General features: G+C 38.8%; 2 protein-coding genes across 3 annotated transcripts in view; both read left to right on the top strand.

The window, feature by feature from the left end:
- Positions 1–60: 60 nt before the first annotated feature.
- crcp (calcitonin gene-related peptide-receptor component protein) lies at positions 61–10962 on the top strand. The gene is made up of 6 exons (XM_062049195.1): positions 61–158; positions 675–711; positions 8312–8410; positions 8480–8574; positions 8649–8706; positions 8793–10962. The coding sequence occupies exons 1-6, from the start codon at positions 151–153 to the stop codon at positions 8919–8921; spliced, it is 426 nt and encodes a 141-aa protein (XP_061905179.1). The 5' UTR covers positions 61–150; the 3' UTR covers positions 8922–10962.
- A 1069-nt stretch (positions 10963–12031) lies between these two features.
- LOC133651187 (protein-tyrosine sulfotransferase 1-like) overlaps positions 12032–27363 on the top strand; it is a 24248-nt gene continuing 8916 nt past the window's right edge. Inside the window, exon 1 of one of the 2 annotated variants that reach the window (XM_062049190.1) lies at positions 12032–12105. The gene's annotated coding sequence lies outside the window, so the exon portion shown is untranslated. Of the gene's footprint in view, positions 12106–22584; positions 23001–27363 lie in introns of those variants that run through there. The other variant, XM_062049188.1, reaches the window with a different exon arrangement.

The following is a 27363-nucleotide window of genomic DNA, read 5'->3' on the forward strand; positions in this document are numbered from 1 at the left end:
AATTGTGATGTTTTTTTTGTTTAAAAAAAAAAAAAAAGTTACATGGTTGCTAGTTACGAACGTCACTAACCACGGAAGCGAATGTGTCTAAGGTCTTGTTTCACACGGAGTGTTTTTCGTAGGGGACCACAGCTTTGAAGACTTCGCAGCATGGAAGTGTAAGAATATATCTACTTTTTTAATGTTTACCTCGCTGTTTTAACATTAGTAAGTACATGTGTTGTATTTCATCCACGTATAGAAGGTACTAGAGTAGAAATAGCCGTTTGTATAACATTTCCTCACAGTTTCCGCATATCGGTCGATTAAAGCGTGTATTATCGCGAAATTAATCTAAATAAGACACGGCGTGCTTCTTCTATAATGTAAGCGTTGTTCTGTCAAAAACAGAATATATATAAAAAATTGATTAAAAAAACAAATCAGATTAATCACATTTTAGAATTTAGATTAATCACAGGTGATTACTCACTTGCATGATTAAAATTTGAATAAAATTAATTGCATCATTTTTCTAAGTGCGTAGATGATAAATATTCATTCTGTAATTAATCATGAGTTAACTCGTTAATTTTGACAGCCTTACTAAAATAGAATATAAAGGTTTAGTGATAAAGTACATTTGGACAAATAATGTACAATATTAAACTACAAATGTTTTTTTTTTCCTTAAGGAAAAATGCAAATGCTGCCATGCTCAGTAACTACGAGGTAAGACAAAATGTCGTATGTTGTATTTGCATCATTTCTGTCTTTTTCATTTTGAAATACAAAACCCAAAAGCAGTGAAGTTGGCACGTTGTGTAATCCTAAATTACAACAGAATACAATGATTGGCAAATCCTTTTCAACTTATATTCAATTGAATGGACTGCAAAGACAAGATATTTAATGTTCCAACTGAGAAACTTAGAATTTAATGGCAGCCACAAATTTGCAAAAAAGTTGGCACATTTTTACCACTGTGTTACATGGCCTTTCCTTTTAACAACACTCAGTTAACGTTTGGGAACCGAGGAGACACATTTTTGAAGCTTTTCAGGTGGAATTCTTTCCCATTCTTGCTTGATGTACAGCTTAAGTTGTTCAACAGTCCGGGGGTCTCCGGTGTGGTATTTTAGGCTTCATATTGCGCCACACATTTTCAATGAGAGACAGGTCTGGACTACAGGCAGGCCAGTCTAGTACCCGCACTCTTTTACTATGAAGCCACGCTGTTGTAACACGTGGCTGGGCATTGTCTTGCTGAAATAAGCAGGGGCGTCCATGACAACGTTGCTTGGATGGCAACATAAGTTGCTCAAAAACCTGTATGTACTGTTCAGTGCCTTCACAGATGTGTAAGTTACACATGCCTTGGGCACTAATACACCCCCATACCATCACAGATGCTGCCTTTTCAACTTTGCGCCTATAACAATCCGGATTGTTCTTTTCCTCTTTGTTCCGGAGGACACGATGTCCACACTTTCCAAAAACAATTTGAAATGTGGACTCGCTAGACCACAGAACACTTTTACACTTTGTATCAGTCCATCTTAGATGAGCACGGGCCAAGCAAAGCCAACAGCGTTTCTGGGTGTTGTTGATAAATGGCTTTCGCTTTGCATAGTAGAGTTTTAACTTGCACTTACAGATGTAGTGACAAACTGTAGTTACTGACAGTGGTTTTCTGAAGTGTTCCATGTGGTGATATCCTTTACACACTGTTGTCGGTTTTTGATGCTGTACTGCCTAAAGGAATCCAAGATCATGGGCATTCAATGTTACGTGCAGTGATTTCTACAGATTCTCTGAAGGTTTTGATGGTATTACATACCGTAGATCAGTCCTGGGCAAATTAAGGCCCGTGGGCCACATGCGGCCCGTTAAGCTTCTCAATCTGGCCCGCCGGACATTCCCAAATAATTTTTTTAGAACTTTAAGATGGAAAGTGTAGCTGCCATTATGATGTGCAGTGATGTTTTCAAATGACCGTAAGTCTTCAACTATACAAAGTATTTCAATGGTTGGAATCTGCGCTTTTGCATGATATACTAGTTACTATGGTAATCTAATTAGTTACTATGGTAATCTAAGTAACAGCAGCTCAGACGAGGCACCAAGCAGTGTGGGTGGGGTGCGTTTCCACAGTGTCAGCCTGAAATGCGGGTGTCAGGGACAGTCGCGGAAGGAGATTTTTACAACAAAGTTCTGAAGCTTTGTGTTATATCAGATAGTAGGTGGGTTTGTTTACCCTTCGTGTTCATATTTCGCTGTTTGTTGCATTTTTGTTGTTTCGCTTGATTGTAAAAAATGTTGATCGAGAGGGGGTGTGACGTTCATACTGTATGTCAGTGTTTTTCAACCTTTTTTGAGCCAAGGCACATATTTTGCATTGAAAAAATGCGGAGGCACACCACCAGCAGAAATTATTAAAAAATGAAACTCAGTTGACAGTAAAAAGTCGTTGTCGCAATTGTTGGATATGACTTTAAAGCATAACCAAGCATGCATCACTATAGCTCTTGTCTCAAAGTAGGTGTACTGTCACCACCTGTCACATCACGTCCTGACTTATTTTGACTTTTTTGCTGTTTTCCTGTGTGTAGTGTTTTAGTTCTTATCTTGCGCTACTATTTTGGTGGCTTTTTCTCTTTTTTTGGTATTTTCCTGTAGCAGTTTCATGTCTTCCTTTGAGCGATATTTCCCGCATCTACTTTGTTTTAGCAATCAAGAATATTTCAGTTGTGGGGACATTGTTGATTGTCGTGTCATGTTCGGATGTACACTGTGGACGCCGTCTTTGCTCCACTGTAAGTCTTTGCTGTCGTCCAGCATTCTGTTTTTGTTTACTTTGTAGCCAGTTCAGTTTTAGTTTTGTTCTGCATAGCCTTCCCTAACTTTCATTGCCTTTTCTTAAGGGCACTCACCTTTTGTTTATTTGTGGTTTAAGCATCAGAAACCTTTTTACCTGTACGCTGCCTCCTGCTTTTTCCGACATTTACAAAGGAATTAGCTACCGGCTGCCACCTACTGATATGGAAGAGTATTACATGGTTACTCTGCCGAGCTCTAGACAGCACCGACCACTCAACAACAACACGTCATTTGCAGACTATAATTACTGGTTTGCAAAAAATATTTTAAATAGGTGAAATTATATACCGTAATTTCCGGACTATAAGCCGCTACTTTTCCCCCTCGTTCTGGTCCCTGCGGCTTATACAAGGGTGCGGCTTATATACGGCCTGTTCTTCTCCGACACCGACGAAGAGGATTTCGGTGGTTTTAGTACGCAGGAGGAAGACGATGACACAATGATTAAAGACTGACTTTTCATAGGCTGGTTATTTTGATAACGTACAGGCGAGCACTTTGTATTACTTTGCAGCGTTGTATTATTTGTACTCTGCACGAATGCTGTTCGCCATGTCAAAGATGTGAAAGTTTTATTGAATGATTGAAAGGTTTATTGTTAATAAATGGGACGCTTTGCGTTCCCAAACAGTCATCTCTGTCCCGACAATCCCCTCCGTGGTAGCAGGAACCCCTATCTCAGGGGTCACCAACCTTTTTGAAAGCAAGAGCTACTTCTTGGGTGCTGATTAATGCGAAGGGCTACCAGTTTGATACACACTTAAATAAATTGCCAGAAATAGCCAATTTGTTCAATTTATTTTTAACTCTATGTTATTATTAATAATTAATGATATTTACACTTAATTGAACGGTTTAAAAAGAGGAGAAAACACGAAAAAAATGACAATTAAATTTTGAAACATAGTTTATCTTCAATTTCGACTCTTTAAAATTCAAAATTCAACCGAGAAAAAGAAGAGAAAATATAGCTAATTCGAATCTTTTTGAAAAAATTTAAAAAATAATTTATGGAACATCATTAGTAATTTTTCCTGATTAAGATTAATTTTAGAATTTTGATGACATGTTTTAAATAGGTTAAAATCCAGTCTACACTTTGTTAGAATATATAACAAATTAGACCAAGCTATATTTCTAACAAAGACAAATCATTATTTCTTCTAGATTTTCCAGAACAAAAATTTTAAAAGAAATTCAAAAGACTTTGAAATAAGATTTAAATTTGATTCTACAGATTTTCTAGATTTGCCAGAATATTTTTTTTGAATTTTAATCATAATAAGTTTGAAGAAATATTTCACAAATACTCTTCGTCGAAAAAACTGAAGCTAAAATGAATAATTAAAGGCCTACTGAAACCCACTACTACCGACCACGCAGTCTGATAGTTTATATATCAATGATGAAATCTTAACATTATAACACATGCCAATACGGCCGGGTTAACTTATAAAGTGACATTTTAAATTTGCCGCTAAACTTCCGGTTCGAAACGCCTCTGAGGATGACGTATGCGTGTGACGTAGCCCGGCGAACACGGGTATGCCTTCCACATTGAAGCCGATACGAAAAAGCTCTGTTTTCATTTCATAATTCCACAGTATTCTGGACATCTGTGTTCGTGAATCTGTTTCAATCATGTTCATTGCATTATGGAGAAGGAAGCCAAGCAAGCAAAGAAGAAAGTTGTCGGTGCGAAATGGACGTATTTTTCGAACGTAGTCAGCCACAACAGTACACAGCCGGCGCTTCTTTGTTTACATTCCCGAAAGATGCAGTCAAGATAGAAGAACTCGGATAACAGAGACTCTAACCAGGAGGACTTTTGATTTGGATACACAGACGCCTGTAGAGAACTGGGACAACACAGACTCTTACCAGGATTACTTTGATTTGGATGACAAAGACGCAGACGTGCTACTGTGAGTATGCAGCTTTGGCTTTTTTTTGCGTATGTACGTAACTTTTTAAAAATATATAAGCTTTATGAACCTTGGGTTAGGTGAACAGTCGTTTGGGCTGAGTGATTGTGTGTGTTGATCATGTGTTTGAATTGTATTGGCGTGTTCTATGGAGCTAGGAGCTAGCAGAGGAGCTAGGAGCTAGCATAACACGTACCGTACCGTACGTGCGCGTCACGTACGTAACTTTTTAAAAATATATAAGCTTTATGAACCTTGGGTTAGGTGAACGGTCTTTTGGGCTGAGTGATTGTGTGTGTTGATCAGGTGTTTGAATTGTATTGGCGTGTTCTATGGAGCTAGGAGCTAGCAGAGGAGCTAGGAGCTAGCATAAAAAACACGCAGGTGTTATTATGCAGGATTAATTTGTGGCATATTAAATATAAGCCTGGTTGTGTTGTGGCTAATAGAGTATATATATGTCTTGTGTTTATTTACTGTTGTAGTCATTCCCAGCTGAATATCAGGTACCGTGAGTATGCAGCCTTGGCTGCTAAACATTCGATAACTTGACCGTATGTGCGCGTCACGTACGTAACTTTTTAAAAATATATAAGCTTTATGAACCTTGGGTTAGGTAAACGGTCTTTTGGGCTGAGTGATTGTGTGTGTTGATCAGGTGTTTGAATTGTATTGGCGTGTTCTATGGAGCTAGGAGCTAGCAGAGGAGCTAGGAGCTAGCATAACAAACACGCAGGTGTTTTTATGCAGGATTAATTTGTGGCATATTAAATATAAGCCTGGTTGTGTTGTGGCTAATAGAGTATATATATGTCTTGTGTTTATTTACTGTTGTAGTCATTCCCAGCTGAATATCAGGTCACCCCCGGCTCTCACAGCATCTTCCCTATCTGAATAGCTTCAACTCCCCACTAGTCCTTCACTTGCACTTTACTCATCCACAAATCTTTCATCCTCGCTCAAATTAATGGGGAAATTGTCGCTTTCTCGGTCCGAATCTCTCTCACTTCATGCGGCCATCATTGTAAACAATAGGGAACTTTGCGTATATGTTCAACTGACTACGTCACGCTACTTCCGGTAGGTGCAAGCCTTTTTTTTATCAGATACCAAAAGTTGCAATCTTTATCGTCGTTGTTCTATACTAAATCCTTTCAGCAAAAATATGGCAATATCGCGAAATGATCAAGTATGACACATAGAATAGATCTGCTATCCCCGTTTAAATAAAAAAAATTCATTTCAGTAGGCCTTTAAATTAAAATGTATTTATTATTCTTTACAATAAAAAAAAAAATACTTGAACCTTGATTTAAATTGTCAGGAAAGAAGAGGAAGGAATTTAAAAGGTAAAAAGGTATATGTGTTTAAAAATCCTAAAATCATTTTTAAGGTTGTATTTTTTCTCTAAAATTGTCTGTCTGAAAGTTATAAGAAGCAAAGTAAAAAAATGAATTCATTTATTTAAACAAAAGAAGACCAAGTCTTTAAAATATTTTCTTGGATTTTCAAATTCTATTTGAGTTTTGTCTCTCTTAGAAAAATGTCGGAAAAGCGAGACCAGCTTGCTAGTAAATAAATACAATTTAAAAAATAGAGGCGGCTCACTGGTAAGTGCTGCTATTTGAGCTATTTTTAGAACAGGCCAGGGGGCTACTCATCTGGTCCTTACGGGCTACCTGGTGCCCGCGGGCACCACGTTGGTGACCCCTGCCCTATATACTACGGTAATTACACATCAAAACCCTGCGGCTTATAGTCGGGTGCGGCTTATATATGGAGCAATCTGTATTTTCCCCTAAATTTAGCTGGTGCGGCTTATAGTCAGGTGCGGCTTATAGTCCGGAAATTACGGTATTCTCCCACGGCACACCAGACTGTATCTCATGGCACATTAGTGTGCCGCGGCACAGTGGTTGAAAAACACTGCTGTATGTTATGATAAATAATAGGTTATACTTAGGGATGATGTTTGATAAGGAATTATGGAGTTCGAGCCTATTATCGAATCCTCTTGTCGAACCGATTCCTTATCGATTCTCTTATGGAGTCCAGATAGGTTGTTGTATATGGAAAAAAACACACATTTGGTTTAACAAAAGCTCACTTTTATTATATAATAAAAAAATAAAATCTAATAAATAAATAAATATTGACTGTTACCCACCTAAAAAAATAAAATAAAATAAATAAATATTGACTGTTGTTACCCAAAGTATATTAAGTGGGATTTTTCAGAGAAACAAATATATACAGTAACACAAAAACAAGCTGTCTCTGTGATCACTATAGGTGTATAAATAATAATAGTGTTAAATAAAATCAGTCCCTCGGGCACAAAACTGGAAATAATACAGCTCTCCAAAAAGTGCACTTCTGCTGCTATTTGACATAACTGTTTGTTATGATGCTTTGACATTTTTGCACTTTATTTCTTTATTGAAAGAACATTCTATGAAGAGAAAAGTTCTTTGCAAATGTGGTTACAATGCTAAAAAATGAAAAGTTAAAGCTAAAAAAAGAAATACACTTTATTGAGTTAACATTATTTCTTTATAGGGGGAAAAATGTTATGAGCGAGAGAATATAACAACTACACTACCCAGCATGCAACGGGAGTGGCGAGCATGCGCGGTAGCCCCGAAAAGTGTTGCATGTTGCCACGCTGTGAAAGTAAACGTCAAGAACTCAGCCAACACGCCTCGTCTGCATTATTTATAATTAGACAGACAACACATCTACAGTGTGATTTTGTAACGTTTACAAAGAAAGAAAAACAAAAGTTAAAAAAGGGAGATATGTTGTATATATATGTATGTGCTGCGGTTGTTTTAAGAACGTTGCGACAGCTGCCGTAAAGGAGGTGCGTTGCTAGCCTGGTTGCTATGTTTCCGACTGGTCGTAAAAATGTTGGTCATGTGTTTTACCCTGCTCAAATCTCTCAGTAAAGTTATTCGATGGATTATAGCTTTTGTTTTGAACTTTATTACACCTTGGAGCGCTTTTTCCCGTCCATTGTTTTCCTGCTTTCACTATCTGCGCCTAATGACTGAGCTACGTGACGTCAATTCTTGTGATGTCCCACGGAGCATTTCTGGTCGGGACGGGATTCGAATAAAGAATCAACTCTTTTCCTTTACTATAGTGGTCTCGATAACGGGTACCGGTTCTCAAAAAGGGATTCGAGTCCGAGGACTCGGTTCTTTTCTTATCAAACAACCGGGTAAACCGGTTTCGAGTATCATCCCTACTTGTGCCAGCTTTTTTGGAACATGTTGCAGGCATCGAATTCCAAATGAGCTAATATTTGCAAAAAATAACAATGTTTTCCAGTTCGAACGTTAAGTATCTTGTCTTTGCAGTTTATTCAATTGAATATAAGTTGAAAAGGATTTGCAAATCATTGTATTCTGTTTTTATTTATCATTTACAAAACGTGCCAACTTCACCGGTTTTGGGGTTTGTACTTTGAGTGGTGTGATATTAAATGAATAAACTACGTCGTGCTTCAATAAAATGTGTGCCAGGTGTTCAAGCTGCTGACCGACCTGAAGGAACAGAGGAAGGACGGCAACAGGAGCAAACACAGCGCGGGGCATCAGAATCTCAACACCATCATGTATGAGGCGAGTGCGCGACGTCATCCTCTCTCGGCAGGAAGGCGCACTTGTCTCACACTTGTCCGCGCTCCGCAGACGCTGAAGTACTTGTCCCAGATGCCGTGCAGCCGACAGAGTCCGGACATGGTCAAGGAGTTCCTGTCCTCCATGAAGCACCAGAAGCTGACAAAGTCAGTCGAAAAGCTTCTTCCTGAATTTAAAAACATGAGTTGTACACAAATGTCATGTGTGTGTTTATCGCCAGGGCCGAGAAACTGCAGCTCATGAACCACAGACCACAGACCGCAGTGGAGATGCAGCTCGTGAGTAAATGTATCTCTTCAGCTACGTTCGAGCTCCATGTTCCGTCGGCAATATGGCGGAACACTCTCGCCGTTTGCTCGCTCAGATGGTGGAGGAGAGCGAGGAGCGTCTGTCGGAGGAGCAGATCGAGGCGCTCATCCAGACCATTTCGGAACTGTTACCTGGCGATCCCGAGCAGGAAGAGGCCGCGCCGGCTGACGCAGAGATGGCTTAAAAGACCGCCGGAGGAGAACTTTTAACGTCCCTTGCGGGAAGTCGCTGTCGTGCGGACGCTCAGCGGTCTGTTTAAAGGAAGTATGAACATGACGTGTTTCCCATAAACTGCCGAGATACCTGTGGCGGTGGGGGCGTGGTCACCATGACATCATCGAGCAATTTGCATAATTTACTACAATGATATGATTTTCTCTAAAAAGGCTCGTGTCAACCAGTGTAAAAAGTCATCGATCCGATCAATATTATTATGTACGGTATTACTTTAGAGCACGAGCTTGTTCTTGCGAGGAACCTCGTGGCATTTTCTTATTACTATTTACTACATAGTGTAGTTGGATCGCAGGAATAATGTTTTATTTTGTAATTTGGTTCCGTTAAGTAAATGTTATGTGCTTGTTTTTGCGCTAACATCTAAATACGCCGGGATTACATATGATACAGAGAACTGTAATGTGGAACGTCCCCGTGTTTGGACAGTTTGGAGTTCAAACAAAGATGTGCGCTTCTCAAAGTGCCACAAAGCTTAGCGCGATGTCGTAAAGGGTCTCGCATGATGTCACTGGTAGATACCATTATTGATCCGATACGATATCAACAGGTATCATACGTACTTTAACTGTAGTGTGGAATGTTAGCGAAGGTTTGATCAGGTGAAATTAGTCAAATAGAGAACAATGGCAACCTATTCATTATCAACTGTCTGGAATGGACTTATGCTGTCTTTAAGTTGAATAGGAGTGGTAATTGTTTTGTTTTTTTTGGCGAGTGGGCGAAATAATTTATGAAGTTAATATCATGACAGAGGACGTCGAATGATGCGGACACGTTTGTTACTGAATACTTTCTAATACGCTTCTGCCTTGGAGACTTTGCATGTGTAAGTAGTATTTTATACTTGTTTATATTAACAAATGTGCTGTTTTACACTGCAATAATTATCATTTTGTATGTCTAGCTTGTGTGCTATTGCGTGCTTAGCTGTTGTGTTGCTGCTAGCTATTAGTAGCCGACCATGTTTACTTACTAATTAATAATAACAGTTTTGTTTTAAACCTCCATCCATCCATCCATTTTACAATATAATTACAACACTTTATGTACATATTTATATACAGATTTGAACAATAAGTTATTCACTGAAATATATTGATTAATTGTGGTTCTTACAAAAATATATCTTATAAAAATATAAAAGCTAAAATGTCTCTCAAAGCTCTGCCCCTTTAATTAGTGCATACTAAATAATTGAACTTTAGCCTACTACTACAACCATATTATTTACCAGCAACATAAAGTGAAACAGAGGCAGAGGTGTCCTGCCACAGTCAGTAACAAATAAACAGAAAACAGTAGTGGTGGTAGATACACAGAGCTTCATCAAACATCTGATCCACTGAACAAAGAGCTCTTAAAATCTTGATCCTACACTTCTCTTTTGTAAAGTAAATCTGAACAGCCGATACGGGCATCTACATCAACTATATGATTTGCCTGAGAAGCTTGACAGGACAAAAAATAAAAATAAAAAATCTATTTGTGGCGGCCTTAATTCTTTCGTGGCGGGCCGCCACAAATAAATGAATGTGTGGGAAACACTGTAACGTTTGAGCTGAGCCGTGCAAATGTGAAACGTTTTAATTGTGTTCCTTTACGCATTACAAAGATAAGCGACGCTTCAAATATGTCCAAAACGTGACCGTTTTTTGCAGTGTATACAACTTATTAGTACACGGGTTGAGTTTACAAAAGTAAACGCATCAAAATGGTCCCTTGCATCCTATAATTTCTACTTCGCTTTCTTTTCATGGAGGAATAGAACATGAACTAGGGCTGTGAATATTTGGGCACCACACGATTCGATTCTTGGGGGTAACGATTCGATTCTCGATTCAAAACCATTCTTGATTCAAAATCAATACTTTTTTTAATAACATTGGGTGCCAGTTCTATGATTAACTACATTCTTCAACAAAAAAAAGGATAAACAGCTGTAATAATTTTCTATATTACTTAAATGAAAACTGGTTTTGTTAAAAACAAATATATATATATATATATATATATATATATATATATATATATATATATATATATATATATATATATATATATATACACACACCGTATTTGTCGGACTATAAGTCGCAGTTTTTTTCATAGTTTGGCCGGGGGTGCGACTTATACTCAGGAGCGACTTATGTGTGAAATGATTAACACATTACCGTAAAATATCAAATAATATTATTGATCTCATTCACGTAAGAGACTAGACGTATAAGATTTCATGGGATTTAGCGATTAGGAGTGACCGATTGTTTGGTAAACGTATAGCATGTTCTATATGTTATAGTTATTTGAATGACTCTTACCATAATATGTTACGTTAACATACCAGTTGGTTATTTATGCCTCATATAACGTACACTTATTCAGCCTGTTGTTCACTATTCTTTATTTATTTTAAATTGCCTTTCAAATGTCTATTCTTGGTGTTGGCTTTTATCAAATACATTTCCCCCCAAAATGCGACTTATACACCAGTTTTTTTCCTTCTTTATTATGCATTTTCGGCCAGGGCGACTTATACTCCGAAAAATACGGTTCAATCAATCAATCAATCAATCAATCAATGTTTATTTATATAGCCCTAAATCACAAGTGTCTCAAAGGGCTGCACAAGCCACAACGACATCCTCGGTACAGAGCCCACATACGGGCAAGGAAAAACTCACCCCAGTGGGACGTCGGTGAATGACTATGAGAAACCTTGGAGAGGACCGCATATGTGGGTAACCCCCCCCCCCCCCCCACCCCCTTCCAGGGGAGACCGAAAGCAATGGATGTCGAGTGGGTCTGACATAATATTGTGAAAGTCCAGTCCACAGTGGATCCAACACATCAGCGAGAGTCCAGTCCACAGCGGGGCCAACAGGAAACCATCCCGAGCGGAGACGGGTCAGCAGCGCAGAGATGTCCCCAACCGATGCACAGGCTAATGGTCCACCCGGGGTCCCGACTCTGGACAGCCAGCACTTCATCCATGGAAGAGAACAAGAGAAGTATCATAAACTTGTCTTTTCTAAACTAAATCTGTGCAGCAGATATGATCGTCTACATCAGGGGTGTCAAACTTGTTTTCGTCGAGGGCCACATCGCAGTCATGGCTGCTTGTAACAGCGAATGTAAGAATATAAAAGTATAATCGCCTCATTATATTATTGCCTATGCATTTGGTTAATTGAATTGTGTACGTACAAATTGATGGATCACTTGCTTTGAAATCTATTTTTTGTTATTTTTACGAACTATCATACGGTTTATAATAATTAGGGGTGCTAAAAATTGTTTTTTATCACATCCGAATCCCGATTTTTTTTTTAGTAATTTAATTTTTATTTTTTTTTGACGAATTATTTAAAAAAAAACAAAAAACTTTCAGGCCTTTTCTATGCTTACTTGGTGCATGTATGTATCATACGTCATCGACCAAAAGGAGGTTTTGTAACCTGAAAGCTGTTTTGTTAAGGTGTTGTTATACCAAATAATACATTGCAAAAATCAGTTTGAATTGAGAATCGTGTTGAATAGAGCAGTGGTCCCCAACCTTTTTGTAGCTGCGGACCGGTCAACGCTTGAAAATTTGTCCCACGGACCGGTGTGTGGGGGGGCGGGGGGGTGTATTTAAAAAAACAACAATTTTTTTTTTTTTTTTTACATAAATAAATACAATCATGTGTGCTTACGGACTGTATCCCTGCAGGCTGTATTGATCTATATTGATATAGAATGTATATATTGTGTTTTTTATGTTGATTTCATTAAAAAAAAAAAATTTTTTTTTTTTTTTTTAAATTCTTGTGCGGCCCGGTACCAATCGGTCCGGTGGTTGGGGACCACTGGAATAGAGTTATCGATTATGGATCAAATCCTCACCCCAAGAATCGGAATCGAATGACGAGGTGCCCAAAGATTCACACCAATAACAATTGAATATTTGTATACATATCAGAGTTTAAAACATATGACATTCTTATGTATTACATACATTTTTTTCTGTCATATTGGAAACAATGAAAACATTTAGTAAGAGATGAATTAGCCACATTATCCCCAGGCTTTCGTGGGCCACATTTAATGACGTGTCGGGCTGGATCTGGCCCCCAGGCCTTGAGTTTGACACCTGTGATCTACATCAGTGGTCCCCAACCACCGGGCCGCACAAGAATTAAAAAAAATATATATATATATATTTTTTTTAATGAAATCAACATAAAAAACACAATAGTTACATTCTATATCAATATAGATCAATACAGCCTGCAGGGATACAGTCCGTAAGCACACATGATTGTATTCATTTATGTAAAAAAAATAATAATAATAATTTTTTTTTTAAATACACCCCCCTCCCCGGGACAAATTTTCAAGCGTTGACCGGTCCGCAGCTACAAAAAGGTTGGGGACCACTGATCTACATCAACAATATGATTTCTCTGAGTGGTTGGACAGGACAGATTAAAAACATATAAATATATATATATATTTTCACAAAGATTTTTTTTTTTTTTTTTTTAATCGATTAAAAATCACGATTAATTAGAAAACTAAAAAATTTGACACCCGTAATATGAACATTTTCTATGGAGATTAGGACAGGATAGACTCTACTTTATTCCTCACAGAATGGGTAAATTGTGTGGTTGCATTGCAGATAAAAAAAAAAATCCACAACAAATTAGGTAAAAAAACCACATGAAAACAAGACATACAATACATGAAGAGCACAGAGCGAATGCAACCAGCTGCCGCTTCAGCAGCACCATTTCTACATACAACTACAAAAATAAAACCACAACAAACTTAAAAAAATAGCAATAAATAATACATCATTTAAACACCCACTTACCGTACACAGGTATGGCCTCTGCAGTGCAACCAAGAGAGCCGACTACATCCTAGGTTGCCCACTAGCCCCCGGCCAACGTCCGGTCCTTGCGAATCCGAGCATCCTCCTTTTGTTTTCATGTCTTTTTTGCCTTTTGTTTTGCGCACTTTGGTGACATCGGCGTCACTTTTTGGTGAACTTTTGGATCCGCCTGGTTGAGCCTTTTGACCAATGACGATGTCAAAAAATCTTTCCTAATAAAGACACAAATGAACCGCCATAATTCCCTAACATGTTGGTGATGTCACATCACAGAGGAAAGGAAGTTTACGGCAATAGTTTTTCGACTGTCTGTTAGTTTGTTGCATCAATAACGGCAATAACGCTACACTTTAGGTTTAATTGTGATGACATTGTGCGCATTGTTTGATATAATGTAGATTTTTATTACTTTCTATACGCGTAAATATATAAAGTTGTATGTATTAACACTAAATCTTCTATTTTAATAATGCAAAATACACAATGGACGCCATACTTTTGTAATGTCAATGTTAGTATTTTCTGTCTGACAATCTTAAATGATAAGGAAGGAAAATCGTTCCAAAAGAAGGAACATCAATCCCCAACAAAACTTCTGGAGCTTCTGTTTCTTCATGCTGTTAACTATCGAGTGGCGAGGGCGGAATAATGAATTTATCGACAGTGCAGTGTGAAAGCCCATGTGTTTACTTTGTAATTAAGTAAGCTAAGTCTCAAAAGGAATATGTAACCTGCGAAGGCAATCCACGAAACATCCACATTTTGGTGTCATTATGTAATTGTCGTAAGGTGACAATCAGCACAAAACTTAACGTGTTGAATAAATCAGTCCTTCTCAAATAGAGGGGCGGGCCGCCGGGTGGGGTGCGATGCGATGACCACCTGGAACATGATTTTATTTTTTTTGCCGTTCTAAAATATGTAAAAGCGTATGTATAGTGCTCACCTTCACTGGGACTACCATGAGAGATGAGGAAAAACCGGTGTGCTGTTTTCTTTCGTTTTAAAAAGGATACAATGTGATGCAGAGGTACAGAGCCCCTAAAGGGACATGGGGGAAATAAAAAAATGTATAATTTAAAAATTTTTTTTTTTTTTTTTAGACAAGTATCTTGTGCGCACAAGAAACTTTTTATAAAGTTATATATAAAAAAAAATAATTTTGGAATTTTTTTTTTTTGTCTAGAAAAAACCCAAACATTTATAAATGTTTTTTTTATATATATAAATAAAAAATGTGTGTATATATATATATATATATATATGGAAATATATATATACATTTTTTTAATTTATTTTTTTATAACTTTATAAAAAGTTTCTCGTGCGCACAAGATACATGTCTAAAAAAAAAAAAAATTATACAAAAACATTTTCCCCCATGTCCCTTTAGGGGCTCCGTACAGAGGTGTACTTACAACCATTTTTTTTTTGCCGTACTAAAATATGTAAAAGCGTACGTATAGTGCTTACCTCCACTGTGACTACTATGAGAGATGAGGAAAAACCGGTGTGCTGTTTTCTTTTGTTTTAAAAAGGATACAATGCGATGCAGAGGTACGGAGCCCCTAAAGGGACATGGGGGAAATAAAAAAAATTATAATTTAAAATGTTTTTATTTTTTTTTAGACAAGTATCTCGTGCGCACGAGAAACTTTTTATAAAGTTATATATAAAAAAAAATAATTTTGGAATTTTTTTCTTTTGTCTAAAAAAAACCCAAACATTTATAAATGTTTTTTTTATATATATAAATAAAAAATGTGTGTATATACATATATATATATATGGAAATATATATATACATTTTTTTAATTTATTTTTTTATAACTTTATAAAAAGTTTCTCGTGCGCACAAGATACATGTCTAAAAAAAATAATAATTATACAAAAACATTTTCCCCCATGTCCCTTTAGGGGCTCCGTACAGAGGTGTACTTACAACCATTTTTTTTTGCCGTACTAAAATATGTAAAAGCGTACGTATAGTTCTTACCTCCACTGTGACTACTATGAGAGATGAGGAAAAACCGGTGTGCTGTTTTCTTTTGTTTTAAAAAGGATACAATGCGATGCAGAGGTACGGAGCCCCTAAAGGGACATGGGGGAAATAAAAAAATTTATAATTTAAAATTTTTTTTTTTTTTTTTTAGACAAGTATCTCGTGCGCACGAGAAACTTTTTATAAAGTTATATATAAAAAAAATACAATTTAGAATTTTTTTTTTCGTCTAAAAAAAACCCAAAACATTTTTAAATGTTTTTTTTAGATATATACATAAAAAGTGTGTATATATATATATATATATATATATATATATATATATATATATATATATATATATATATATATATATATATATATATATATATGGAAATATATATGTATTAATTTTTTTTATTTGTTTTTTTATAACTTTATAAAAAGTTTCTCGTGCGCATGAGATACATGTCTAAAAAAAAAAAAAATTATACAAAAACATTTTCCCCCATGTCCCTTTAGGGGCTCCGTACAGAGGTGTACTTACAACCATTTTTTTTTTTGCCGTACTAAAATATGTAAAATAAGGCTGCAGCTAACGACTATTTTTCTATCGATTAATCTATAGATTATTTTTTTCGATTAATCGGTTAATCTATAGATTATTTTTTCGATTAATCTATAGATTATTTTTCCTTTTGCCGATTATTTTTTTATTCAAAATGAAGAAGAAAAAATAAATGTAGGCCCGTTTTTTCAAAAGGCATGGCTTTTATTTACAAAAAAAAAAGAAGTATGGCCACTCAGTCAACATTGACAACAACATGACAAAATATTCTGTAACAATGTAAACATTTAAAACTTTTAACATTTAACAAAATTAAAAGTAGCTTATTTGCTTTTTAATGTGCAAATATAAAAGTCAACATCCAGTGCAAATCTTAATATTCTGCAATAGTATAAGCATTTCAAAAGTAAAAGTATTGCTTATTTTGCTTTAAAATGTGCAAAAATAAAGATAAACATCCAATACAAAAAAGTGCAAAACGAAATATTCTGTAACAACAGTGTAAACATTTCAACAAAAGTGAAAGTATTGCTTATTTGCTAAAATGTGCAAAAATAAAGATAAACATCCAATACAAAAAAGTGCCAATCTAAATATTCTGGAGCACTGTAAACATTAAGCATTGCTTTTAAAATGTGCAAAATAAACATCCAGTCCAACACAGAACACAATAACCAATTCTACTCATTACAGTGAGTGTCTAACAGTTGTAATGAAGAAAGGTTAGCATGTCTACATGCTCTGCTTCTTTTCTTGTTTACAATATTCCCAGCAGCTGAAAATAGGCGCTCAGAAGGGGTCGATGTGGCTGGAACTGAGAGCTAATTAGCCTTCACCTCAAGCCAGGATTGCGAGTGAGCTGAGCTGCAGTTTAAGTTTCTAGAAGGTCAACAGGCTCATAGTGATGTTACTAGTAGTTGACTGGGAGGTGTTTATTATCATTTGGGGAGAGTCCGCTGCCTGATGCTCACCTGCTAAACACCTATCTGCTCCACGCTGAAGCGCTGACTACATGCGCTATGAATACGCTTTAGCTTAGAAACTCGTTCGGTACACCCCCGTACCGAGCCGAAAGCCCCGTACCGAAATGGTTCAATACAAAACACGTACCGTTACACCCCTAGCAGATACAAATGACACATTCATGTTTTTGTGTAATGATGACAACGTATGCTCGCGCGGACGATTGACTAATTGATGGTTTTCTTTTCAAATGTTGGTTCATAGCCGTTGTGCTGCTATGATAGGCCATTTCCGCTGGACACAGTGTGCATACAACAACATTATTAGGCCGTTTATTGAAATACTCCCACACTTTTGACCACTTTTGGCATGCTTTTCCCCCCTCGCTCGCATCGTCTTCTTTGATCGTCTGCTCTGCGCTTCGCCATGACGGTAGTGTGACGTCATTATGCGACGCGTCGACGCACAAAAACGGCGTCAACGTATTTACGTAACCGATGACGTCGACTACGTCGACGCGTCGTTTCAGCCTTAATGTAAAAGCGTATGTATAGTGCTCACCTCCACTGTGACTACTATAAGAGGTGAGGAAAAACCGGTGTGCTGTTTTCTTTTGTTTTAAAAAGGATACAATGCGATGCAGAGGTGTACTTACAACCATTTTTTTTTTGCCGTACTAAAATATGTAAAAGCGTATGTATAGTGCTCACCTTCACTGTGACTACTATAAGAGGTGAGGAAAAAACGGTGTGCTGTTTTCTTTTGTTTTAAAAAGGATACAATGTGATGCAGAGGTACGGAGCCCCTCAAGGGACATGGGGAAATAAAAAATGTTATCATTAAAAAAAATTTTTTTTTTTTTTTAGACAAGTATCTCGTGCGCACGAGAAACTTTTTATAAAGTTATATACAAAAAAAAACAATTTAGAATTTGGTTTTTTTTGTCTAAAAAAACCAAAGCATTTTTAAATGTTTTTTTTATATATATAAATAAAAAATTTGTATATATATATATGAAAATATATATATACATTTTTTTAATTTATTTTTTTATAACTTTATAAAAAGTTTAACGTGCGCATGAGATACATGTCTAAAAAAAAAAAAAATTATACAAAAACATTTTCCCCCATGTCCCTTTAGGGGCTCCGTACAGAGGTGTACTTACAACCATTTTTTTTTGCCGTACTAAAATATGTAAAAGCGTATGTATAGTGCTCACCTCCACTGTGACTACTATGAGAGATGAGGAAAAACCGGTGTGCTGTTTTCTTTTGTTTTAAAAAGGATACAATGCGATGCAGAGGTACGGAGCCCCTAAAGGGACATGGGGAAAATAAAAATTTTTATAATTTAAAAAAATATATATATTTTTTTTTAGACAAGTATCTCGTGCGCACGAGAAACTTTTTATAAAGTTATATATAAAAAAAAAATACAATTTAGAATTATTTTTTTGTCTAAAAAAAACCAAAACATTTTTAAATGTTTTTTTTATATCTATAAATAAAACGTGTATATATATATATGTAAATATATATATATATATATATATATATATATATATATATATATATATATATATATATATATACATTTTTTTAATTAATTTTTTATAACTTTATAAAAAGTTTCTCGTGCGCACGAGATACATGTCTAAAAAAAAAAAAATTATACAAAAACATTTTCCCCCATGTCCCTTTAGGGCAGGGGTGTCAAAGTCAAATGGACGGAGGGCCAAATAAAAAATTTAGCTACAAGCCGAGGGCCGGACTGTTCGAATGTTCATTGAAAAATTTTTAAATGACGCATATAGTCTAGTGAACCTAATTGAACCTACTGAAAACCTAACAAATATATTCCAATATGATCAGATAAATAAAGCAATATTTTCTTATGGCTCTGTCAGTAATCTTTAATTTTCAACAGACACAAAAGACAAATTTCCTTTATATAAAAATCCCCATAACATGAACATTAAATGAAAGAAACCGGTATTCAAGGCACCATCAGTAGCCTATATTTTCTATTTTAGCAAAAGTGGGCTAAATTTACTTCAAAGAAAAAAACAATAATAGCAATTTTCTATCATCCACTCAACTGAAATATTTTTAAAATATAATTAAATTGAAATACAATAAAATAAAGTGCAAAAATCTATAAATCAAAAACAACACTTTGTTTAAGGAGAAGTAACATGCAGTGAAAACAAATATTAAACTTTAACTTTTAAACTTGAATTGAGTAAAAACTCTAAATATGTGATTGCACAGTAATGTTCACATTAAACCCCCCTCCTCCCTCCGTGGGAGGGAGGCGAGTTGGGTGCCCGAAACCCCCCGCTGGTTTCGGCCCGCCCCTTGGCGCGCGTGGCACGGCGGGCTCCGCGACCCGACGGCTGGCCCTCGTGGCTTGACGGCGGGCGCGTCCCGACGGGCCGCGCGTAGGGGTCAAACGCAGAAGTCTCAGGGCCTCGTGGTGAGGGGGTGGCCTGCGGGTTTCGGCCCGCTTGACCCCCCCGCTCCGCTTGGCGCGCGCGGCACATGACGGGTTCCGCCACCGACGCTCGGGCTGCAGCCCGACGGTGGTGCGGGCCCGACGGTGGTGCGGGCCCGGCGGTGACGCGCGGTTTGGGGAAACAAAGCAGAAGTCTCAGGGCCTCGGGGCCGGGTTTCGGCCCGCCCCCTTGGCGCGCGTGGCACGGCGGGCTCCGCGACTGACGGCCGGGCTGCAGCCCTTCGGCCGGCAGACGCGTCCCGGCGGGCCGCTCGCCCCCTTTCGGAACCTTGGACCGGCATCCGCTTGGTGCGTGTAAAAGATCTGCGGTCTGCGGGCCGGTTCTAATAATAAATCAAGATCATCCCAAGGGCCGTAAAAAACCTTCTCGCGGGCCGGATATGGCCCGCGGGCCTTGACTCTGACATATGTGCTTTAGGGGCTCCGTACAGAGGTGTACTTACAACCATTTTTTTTTTGGCGTATTAAAACATGTAAAAGCGTATATATAGTGCTTACCTTCACTGTGACTACTATGAGAGGTGAGGAAAAACCGGTGTGCTGTTTTCTTTCGTTTTTAAGAATGCGATGCAGAGGTGTACTTACAACCATTTTATAGACAGCTGAGAGGGGGGCCGTAACAAAAAAATGTGTTGAGAGAGTGTCGTCGCACGGAACAAGTGCACTCAGTCACAACTAATGTGTTTGCTCCTCACACACACACACACACACACACACACACACGCACACACACACACACACGCACACACACACACACACACACGCACACACACACACACACACACAAATCAAACAACAAGCCATCAAGTGTGGCAGAAAAACGACGCGCTCGTTATCGATCCCCATTATTTGCAGCACTTTCCGGTGTGACCATCTGATGGTGAAATCAATCATTTATTATTTATTGACATGTATTATTTAGCACGGCATATGTCAGCATAATTAAAGGCCTACTTAAAGCCACTACTAGCGACCACGCAGTCTGATAGTTTATACATCAATGAGGAAATCTTAACATTGCAACACATGCCAATACGGCCGGGTTAGATTAGCAAAGTGCAATTTTAAATTTCCCGCGAAATATTCTGCTGAAAACATCTCGGTATGATGACGTTTGCGCGTGACGTCACGGATTGTGCGGACATATTGGGACAGCATTGTGGCCAGCTATTAAGTCGTCTGTTTTCATCGCAAAATTCCACAGTATTCTGGACATCTGTGTTGGTAAATCTTTTGCAATTTGTTTAATGAACAATGAAGACAGCAAAGAAGAAAGTTGTAGGTGGGAAGCGGTGTATTAGCGGCTGGCTGCAGCAACACAACCAGGAGGACTTTGAGTTGGATAGCAGACGCGCTACTGTGAGTACGCAGCTTTGGCTTCCAAACATTTGATCGCTTGCCCGTACGTGCGTGCCGCTATGTGCATGTCACGTACGTAACTTTGGGGATATATATGTGCTGTATGAACTTTACGGAGGTGAACGGTACTTTGGGCTGTGGGATTGAGTGTGTTGTGCGGGTGTTTGATTTGTATTGGCGGGTTATATGGACGGGAGGGGGGAGGTGTTTGTTATGCGGGATTCATTTGTGGCATATTAAATATAAGCCTGGTTGTGTTGTGGCTAATAGAGTATATATATGTCTTGTGTTTATTTACTGTTTTAGTCATTCCCAGCTGAATATCAGGTCCCACCCGCCTCTCACAGCATCTTCCCTATCTGAATCGCTTCCACTGCCCTCTAGTCCTTCACTCTCACTTTCCTCATCCACAAATCTTTCATCCTCGCTCAAATTAATGGGGAAATCGTCGCTTTCTCGGTCCGAATCGCTCTCGCTGCTGGTGGCCATGATTGTAAACAATGTGCCGATGTGAGGAGCTCCACAACCTGTGACGTCACGCTACTTCCGCTACAGGCGAGGCTTTTTTTTTTATCAGCGACCAAAACTTGCAAACTTTATCGTCGATGTTCTCTACTAAATCCTTTCAGCAACAATATGGCGAAATGATCAAGTATGACACATAGAATGGACCTGCTATCCCCGTTTAAATAAGAACATTTCGTTTCAGTAGGCCTTTTAAAAACGCGTCTGTTTTTTCGCATTCAAGTGGCAAATTGGTGGGGATTTAGGGTGGTCTCGGCTCCCGTGGGGTCTTTTAGTCAACATGGTCGAATGAGGTAAAAAATAAATAAAAAAATAATTAGGCATGTCCGATAATATCGGCCGATAAATGCGTTAAAATGTATCGTTTTTTTTTTATTATCTGTATCGGTTTTTTTTTTTTAAATTTAATTTAATTTTTTATTAAATCAACATAAAAAACACAAGATACGCTTACGATTAGTGCACCAACCCAAAAAACCTCCCTTCCCCCATTTCTTTCTGTTATCAATATTCTGGTTCCTACATTATATATCAATATATATCAATACAGTCTGCAAGGGATACAGTCCGTAAGCACACATGATGGTCCACTAATAGTACTAACCTTTAACAGTTAATTTTACTCATTTTCATTCATTACTAGTTTCTATGTAACTGTTTTTATATTGTTTTACTTTCTTTTTCATTCAAGAAAATGTTTTTAATTTAGTTATCTTATTTTATTATTTTTTTAAAAAAAGTACCTTATCTTCACCATACCTGGTTGTCCAAATTAGGCATAATAATGTGTTAATTCCACGACTGCATATATCGGTATCGGTATCGGTAATTAAAGAGTGGGACAATATCGGCAAAAAGCCATTATCGGACATCCCTAATAATAATGTTCATTTCCAGCGAGGAAGTGGTAAAAAAAACGTACTTTGACGTAAATACACTTAAAGGGCTCGACCAATAGAAACGCCGCATACAGATGTGCTCGACCAATCAGGACTGAGCTCTCCCCGCTGGGGCTGCGTTGCTCTTTTCTTGTGTGTTTTTCCCCTGCCGTCCTCCATAGTGGGACTGGACCTGAGCCCGGCTGCGTGTAAAAGTTCCACTCGAACCCGCGGCTCTTTCCTGCCTCCCTCGGTGACTCAATGGCGCAGACATTTCCGCTGGTAGATACGCCGCGGCGAAGGAGCTGAGAGGTTCCGCTCCCCCCCCCAAACCACCAGCACGTTTTGTCAGCAGAGAGGTGAGTGGAGTCCATTTCTACGGTTCCGCGACGCTCGTTCGCGGCTAGCTAGCTCGCTCGCGTCGTGTGGCCCACCTGGCGGCTCGATGCCGACACCACATCCCGCCAGATGCCGCCGGGCCTTCACGGGAGCTTCGTGTCCGCGTACGAGCGCGGGCACGGCGGACTTGTTGATACTGTATGTAGTACGTGTGTGGGCGCGCGCGCGCGTGTCCGTCGCGATGGATCAAACGCAGGACGTGCACGCGCTTCCTGGTCACGTGACTTAAGGTACAGCGGTGCCATTGAACCGTCCAAGTTGTCTCATGAATATGCTAATGAGGTGTCAACAGCTCCAAAGGCTCTGTTTACACTGCACACCAAAGCTGAGGTGTTCTTGTCCTCAGGTGACACAGATAGGATGTTTACACGGCACCTGATTGTGTTGGCTCTCAAGTATCTATCAATCAATGTTTACTTATAAAGCTCTAAATCACGAGTGTCTCAAAGGGCTGCACAAGCCCAGATCCCACATCGGGGCAAGGAAAAACTCAACCCAATGGGACAATGAGAAACCTTGGAGGGGACCGCAGATGTGGGGACCCCCGGGCGACCGCTGCAATGGATGTCGAGTGGATCTAGCATAATATTGTGAGAGTCCAGTCCATAGTGGATCTAACATAATAGTGAGAGTCCACTCCATAGTGGATCTAGCATAATATTATGAGAGTCCAGTCCATAGTGGATCTAGCATAATATTGTGAGAGTCCAGTCCATAGTGGATCTAACATAATATTATGAGAGTCCAGTCCATAGTGGATCTAGCATAATATTGTGAGAGTCCAGTCCATAGTGGATCTAACATAATATTATGAGAGTCCAGTCCATAGTGGATCTAGCATAATATTGTGAGAGTCCAGTCCATAGTGGATCTAACATAATATTGTGAGAGTCCAGTCCATAGTGGATCTAACATAATATTGTGAGAGTCCAGTCCATAGTGGATCTAACATAATATTGTGAGAGTCCAGTCCATAGTGGATCTAACATAATATTGTGAGAGTCCAGTCCATAGTGGATCTAGCATAATAGTGAGAGTCCAGTCCATAGTGGATCTAACATAATATTGTGAGAGTCCAGTCCATAGTGGATCTAGCATAATAGTGAGAGTCCAGTCCATAGTGGATCTAACATAATATTGTGAGAGTCCAGTCTATAGTGGATCTAACATAATAGTGAGAGTCCAGTCCATAGTAGATCTAACATAATATTGTGAGAGTCCAGTCCATAGTGGATCTAACATAATAGTGAGAGTCCAGGCCATAGTGGATCTAACATAATAGTGAGAGTCCAGTCCATAGTGGATCTAACATAATAGTGAGAGTCCAGTCCATAGTGGATCTAACATAATATTGTGAGAGTCCAGTCCATAGTGGATCTAACATAATAATGAGAGTCCAGTCCATAGTGGATCTAACATAATAGTGTGAGAGTCCAGTCCATAGTGGATCTAACATAATAGTGAGAGTCCAGTCCATAGTGGATCTAACATAATAGTGAGAGTCCAGTCCATAGTGGATCTAACATAATATTGTGAGAGTCCAGTCCATAGTGGATCTAACATAATAATGAGAGTCCAGTCCATAGTGGATCTAACATAATAGTGTGAGAGTCCAGTCCATAGTGGATCTAACATAATAGTGTGAGAGTCCAGTCCATAGTGGATCTAACATAATAGTGTGAGAGTCCAGTCCATACTGGATCTAACATAATAGTGAGAGAGTCCAGTCCATAGTGGATCTAACATAATAGTGTGAGAGTCCAGTCCATAGTGGATCTAACATAATAGTGTGAGAGTACAGTCCATAGTGGATCTAACATAATAGTGTGAGAGTCCAGTCCATAGTGGATCTAACATAATAGTGTGAGAGTCCAGTCCATAGTGGATCTAACATAATAGTGTGAGAGTCCAGTCCATAGTGGATCTAACATAATAGTGTGAGAGTCCAGTCCATAGTGGATCTAACATAATATTGTGAGAGTCCAGTCCATAGTGGGGCCAGCAGGAGACCATCCTGAGCGGAGACAGGTCAGCAGCGCAGAGACGTCCCCAACCGATGCACAGACGAGCGGTCCACCCCGGGTCCCGACTTTGGACAGCCAGCGCGTCATCCGTGGCCACCGAACCTGTGCCCCTCCCTCCACGAAGGAGACGGGGCCAGAGCAGAAATGAAACGGCAGATCAACTGGTCAAAAAGTAACACTGATATGATTTGTTTTGCCAGTCTAAACGCTCCAAAGTGCTTCAAATTGGACCTTTTCGCATCAGATTCAGGCCACGTCAGCAGGTGGTCCAAATCCGATTGGAATCTGATCTTTTCAAATTTGACTTCAGTCTAAACCAGAGGTGTTTTAATTCCCTACATTCAATTTTCAAACACATTAATAAATTCATATAACGGTTAAATAACGTGTTTTTTTTGTTAGTTTAAAAACAAAAAAATCAAACCATAAAACAAGGAAAATGCATTTTCTATTCCAAGCAAAAAGCGGATCCTACACAAGAAAAGATGAACGGAAGAGATGGCCTTGTCGGTAGTGGTTTTGTGCTGGGGTTGTTGTGTAGAGCAGTGTTTTTCAACCACTGTGACGCGGCACACTAGTGTGCTGTGAGATACGGTCTGGTGTGCCGTGGGAGATCTTGTCATTTCACCTATTTGGGTTAAAAATATTATTTGCAAAGCAGTAATTATAGTCTGCAAATGATGTGTTGTTGTTGTTGAGTGTCGGTGCTGTCTAGAGCTGGGCAGAGTAACCCTGTAATACTCTTACACTCTTAAGTAGCACGGTAGCTAATTGCTTTGTAGATGTCGGAAACAGCAGGAGGCAATGTGCAGGTAAAAAGGTGTCTAATGCTTAAACCAAAAATAAACAAAAGGTGAGTGTCCCAAAGAAAAGGCATTGAAGCTTAGGGAAGGCTATGCAGAACAAAACTAAAACTGAACTGGCTACAAAGTCAAACAGAATTCTGGACGACAGCAAAGACTTACTGCGGAGCAAAGACGGCGTCCACAATGTACATCCAAACATGACGTGACAATCGACAATGTCCCCACAAAGAAGGATAGAAACAACTGAAATATTCTTGATTGCTAAAACAAAGTAGATGCGGGGAATATAACTCAAAGGAAGACATGAAACGGCTACAGGAAAATACCCAAAAAAAGAGGAAAAAGCCACCAAAATAGGAGCGCAAGACAAGACTTAGAACACTACACACAGGAAAACAGCAATAAAGTCCAAATAAGTCAGGGTGTGATGTGACAGGTGGTGACAGTACACCTATTTTGAGACAAGAGCTATAGTGATGCATGCTTGGTTATGCTTTAAATTTCATATCCAACAATTGCGACGACGACTTTTTAGTGATTTCTGCTGGTGGTGTGCCTCCGCGTTTTTTCAACGCAAAAAATGTGCCTTGGCTCAAAAACGGTTGAAAGACACTCTGGTGTGGAGGAAGTAGGGCGGTGATGCAAAACAACAACTGCAGGAGGAGGAAGAAGACAATTGCAAAAAGGAAAGTGCACACACGAATGATGTAGCTCGACCCGAAGATGATGTAAAAGCCGTTGCTGTTTAGACTGCAGTCACATTTGAAAAGATCACATTCGGACTACCTCCTGATGTGGGCCGAACCCGAGGCGAAAATGTGAAGATCTTTGGATGACACTGGACACCAAATCTGACTTTTATTGCCCTTAAAGTGACACCGGTTCAATATTTTTTTTTCTCGTCTAAACGCTGCAAAAGTGCTTCAAATCTGATATTTTCACATCAGATTCGGGCCACACCCGGAGGTAGTCCGAAACCGGAATCGGATCTTTTCAAATGTGACTGCAATCCAAACTTCATCACAACATCCGGTTTCGGTAAGAAAAATATTTTCCCGGCGGCCGAATTTCGGGTGCGATACTAGTCAGTAGTGCGCAGGGCCGGCCCGTGGCATAGGCCGTATAGGCAAATGCCAAGGGCGCCGTCCATCAGGGGGCGCCACGCCAGTGCCACAAATGTTGGAGAAAAAAAATAAAAAAAAATAAAAGTTGGTACTATTATTTCTAAATACAAAAAATAATCCCACGTTATTTAAAATGCAAAGTAAAGCCTATTTAATAGAAATATTATTTGTTACAACATTACGGTGCGCCCCCTCCCTTCCCGTATCATGACTCTTTTTGGACTCACCACGTCAAAAAATCAACACAAGATGTCAAAACGGCTCAAACTGTCAGGTACCCAGGGAAGAAAAAAGAGAAAAGAAGAGGAGAAACGAGAAAAAGACAGAGGTAGCAGGTAGGTAACGTTAGCCTACATGAAATTATTTGTC

Source organism: Entelurus aequoreus, linkage group LG05 (assembly GCF_033978785.1).
Source record: "Entelurus aequoreus isolate RoL-2023_Sb linkage group LG05, RoL_Eaeq_v1.1, whole genome shotgun sequence".
NCBI classification, from domain to species: domain Eukaryota; kingdom Metazoa; phylum Chordata; class Actinopteri; order Syngnathiformes; family Syngnathidae; genus Entelurus; species Entelurus aequoreus.

What these genes read in the sequence shown, in the direction of transcription:
- crcp (XM_062049195.1), top strand. An exon ending in CCATGCTCAGTAACTACGAG is followed by an intron (nt 712 to 8,311) that starts GTAAGACAAAAT and finishes AATGTGTGCCAG; the next exon opens with GTGTTCAAGCTGCTGACCGA. An exon ending in AAGCACCAGAAGCTGACAAA is followed by an intron (nt 8,575 to 8,648) that starts GTCAGTCGAAAA and finishes GTTTATCGCCAG; the next exon opens with GGCCGAGAAACTGCAGCTCA.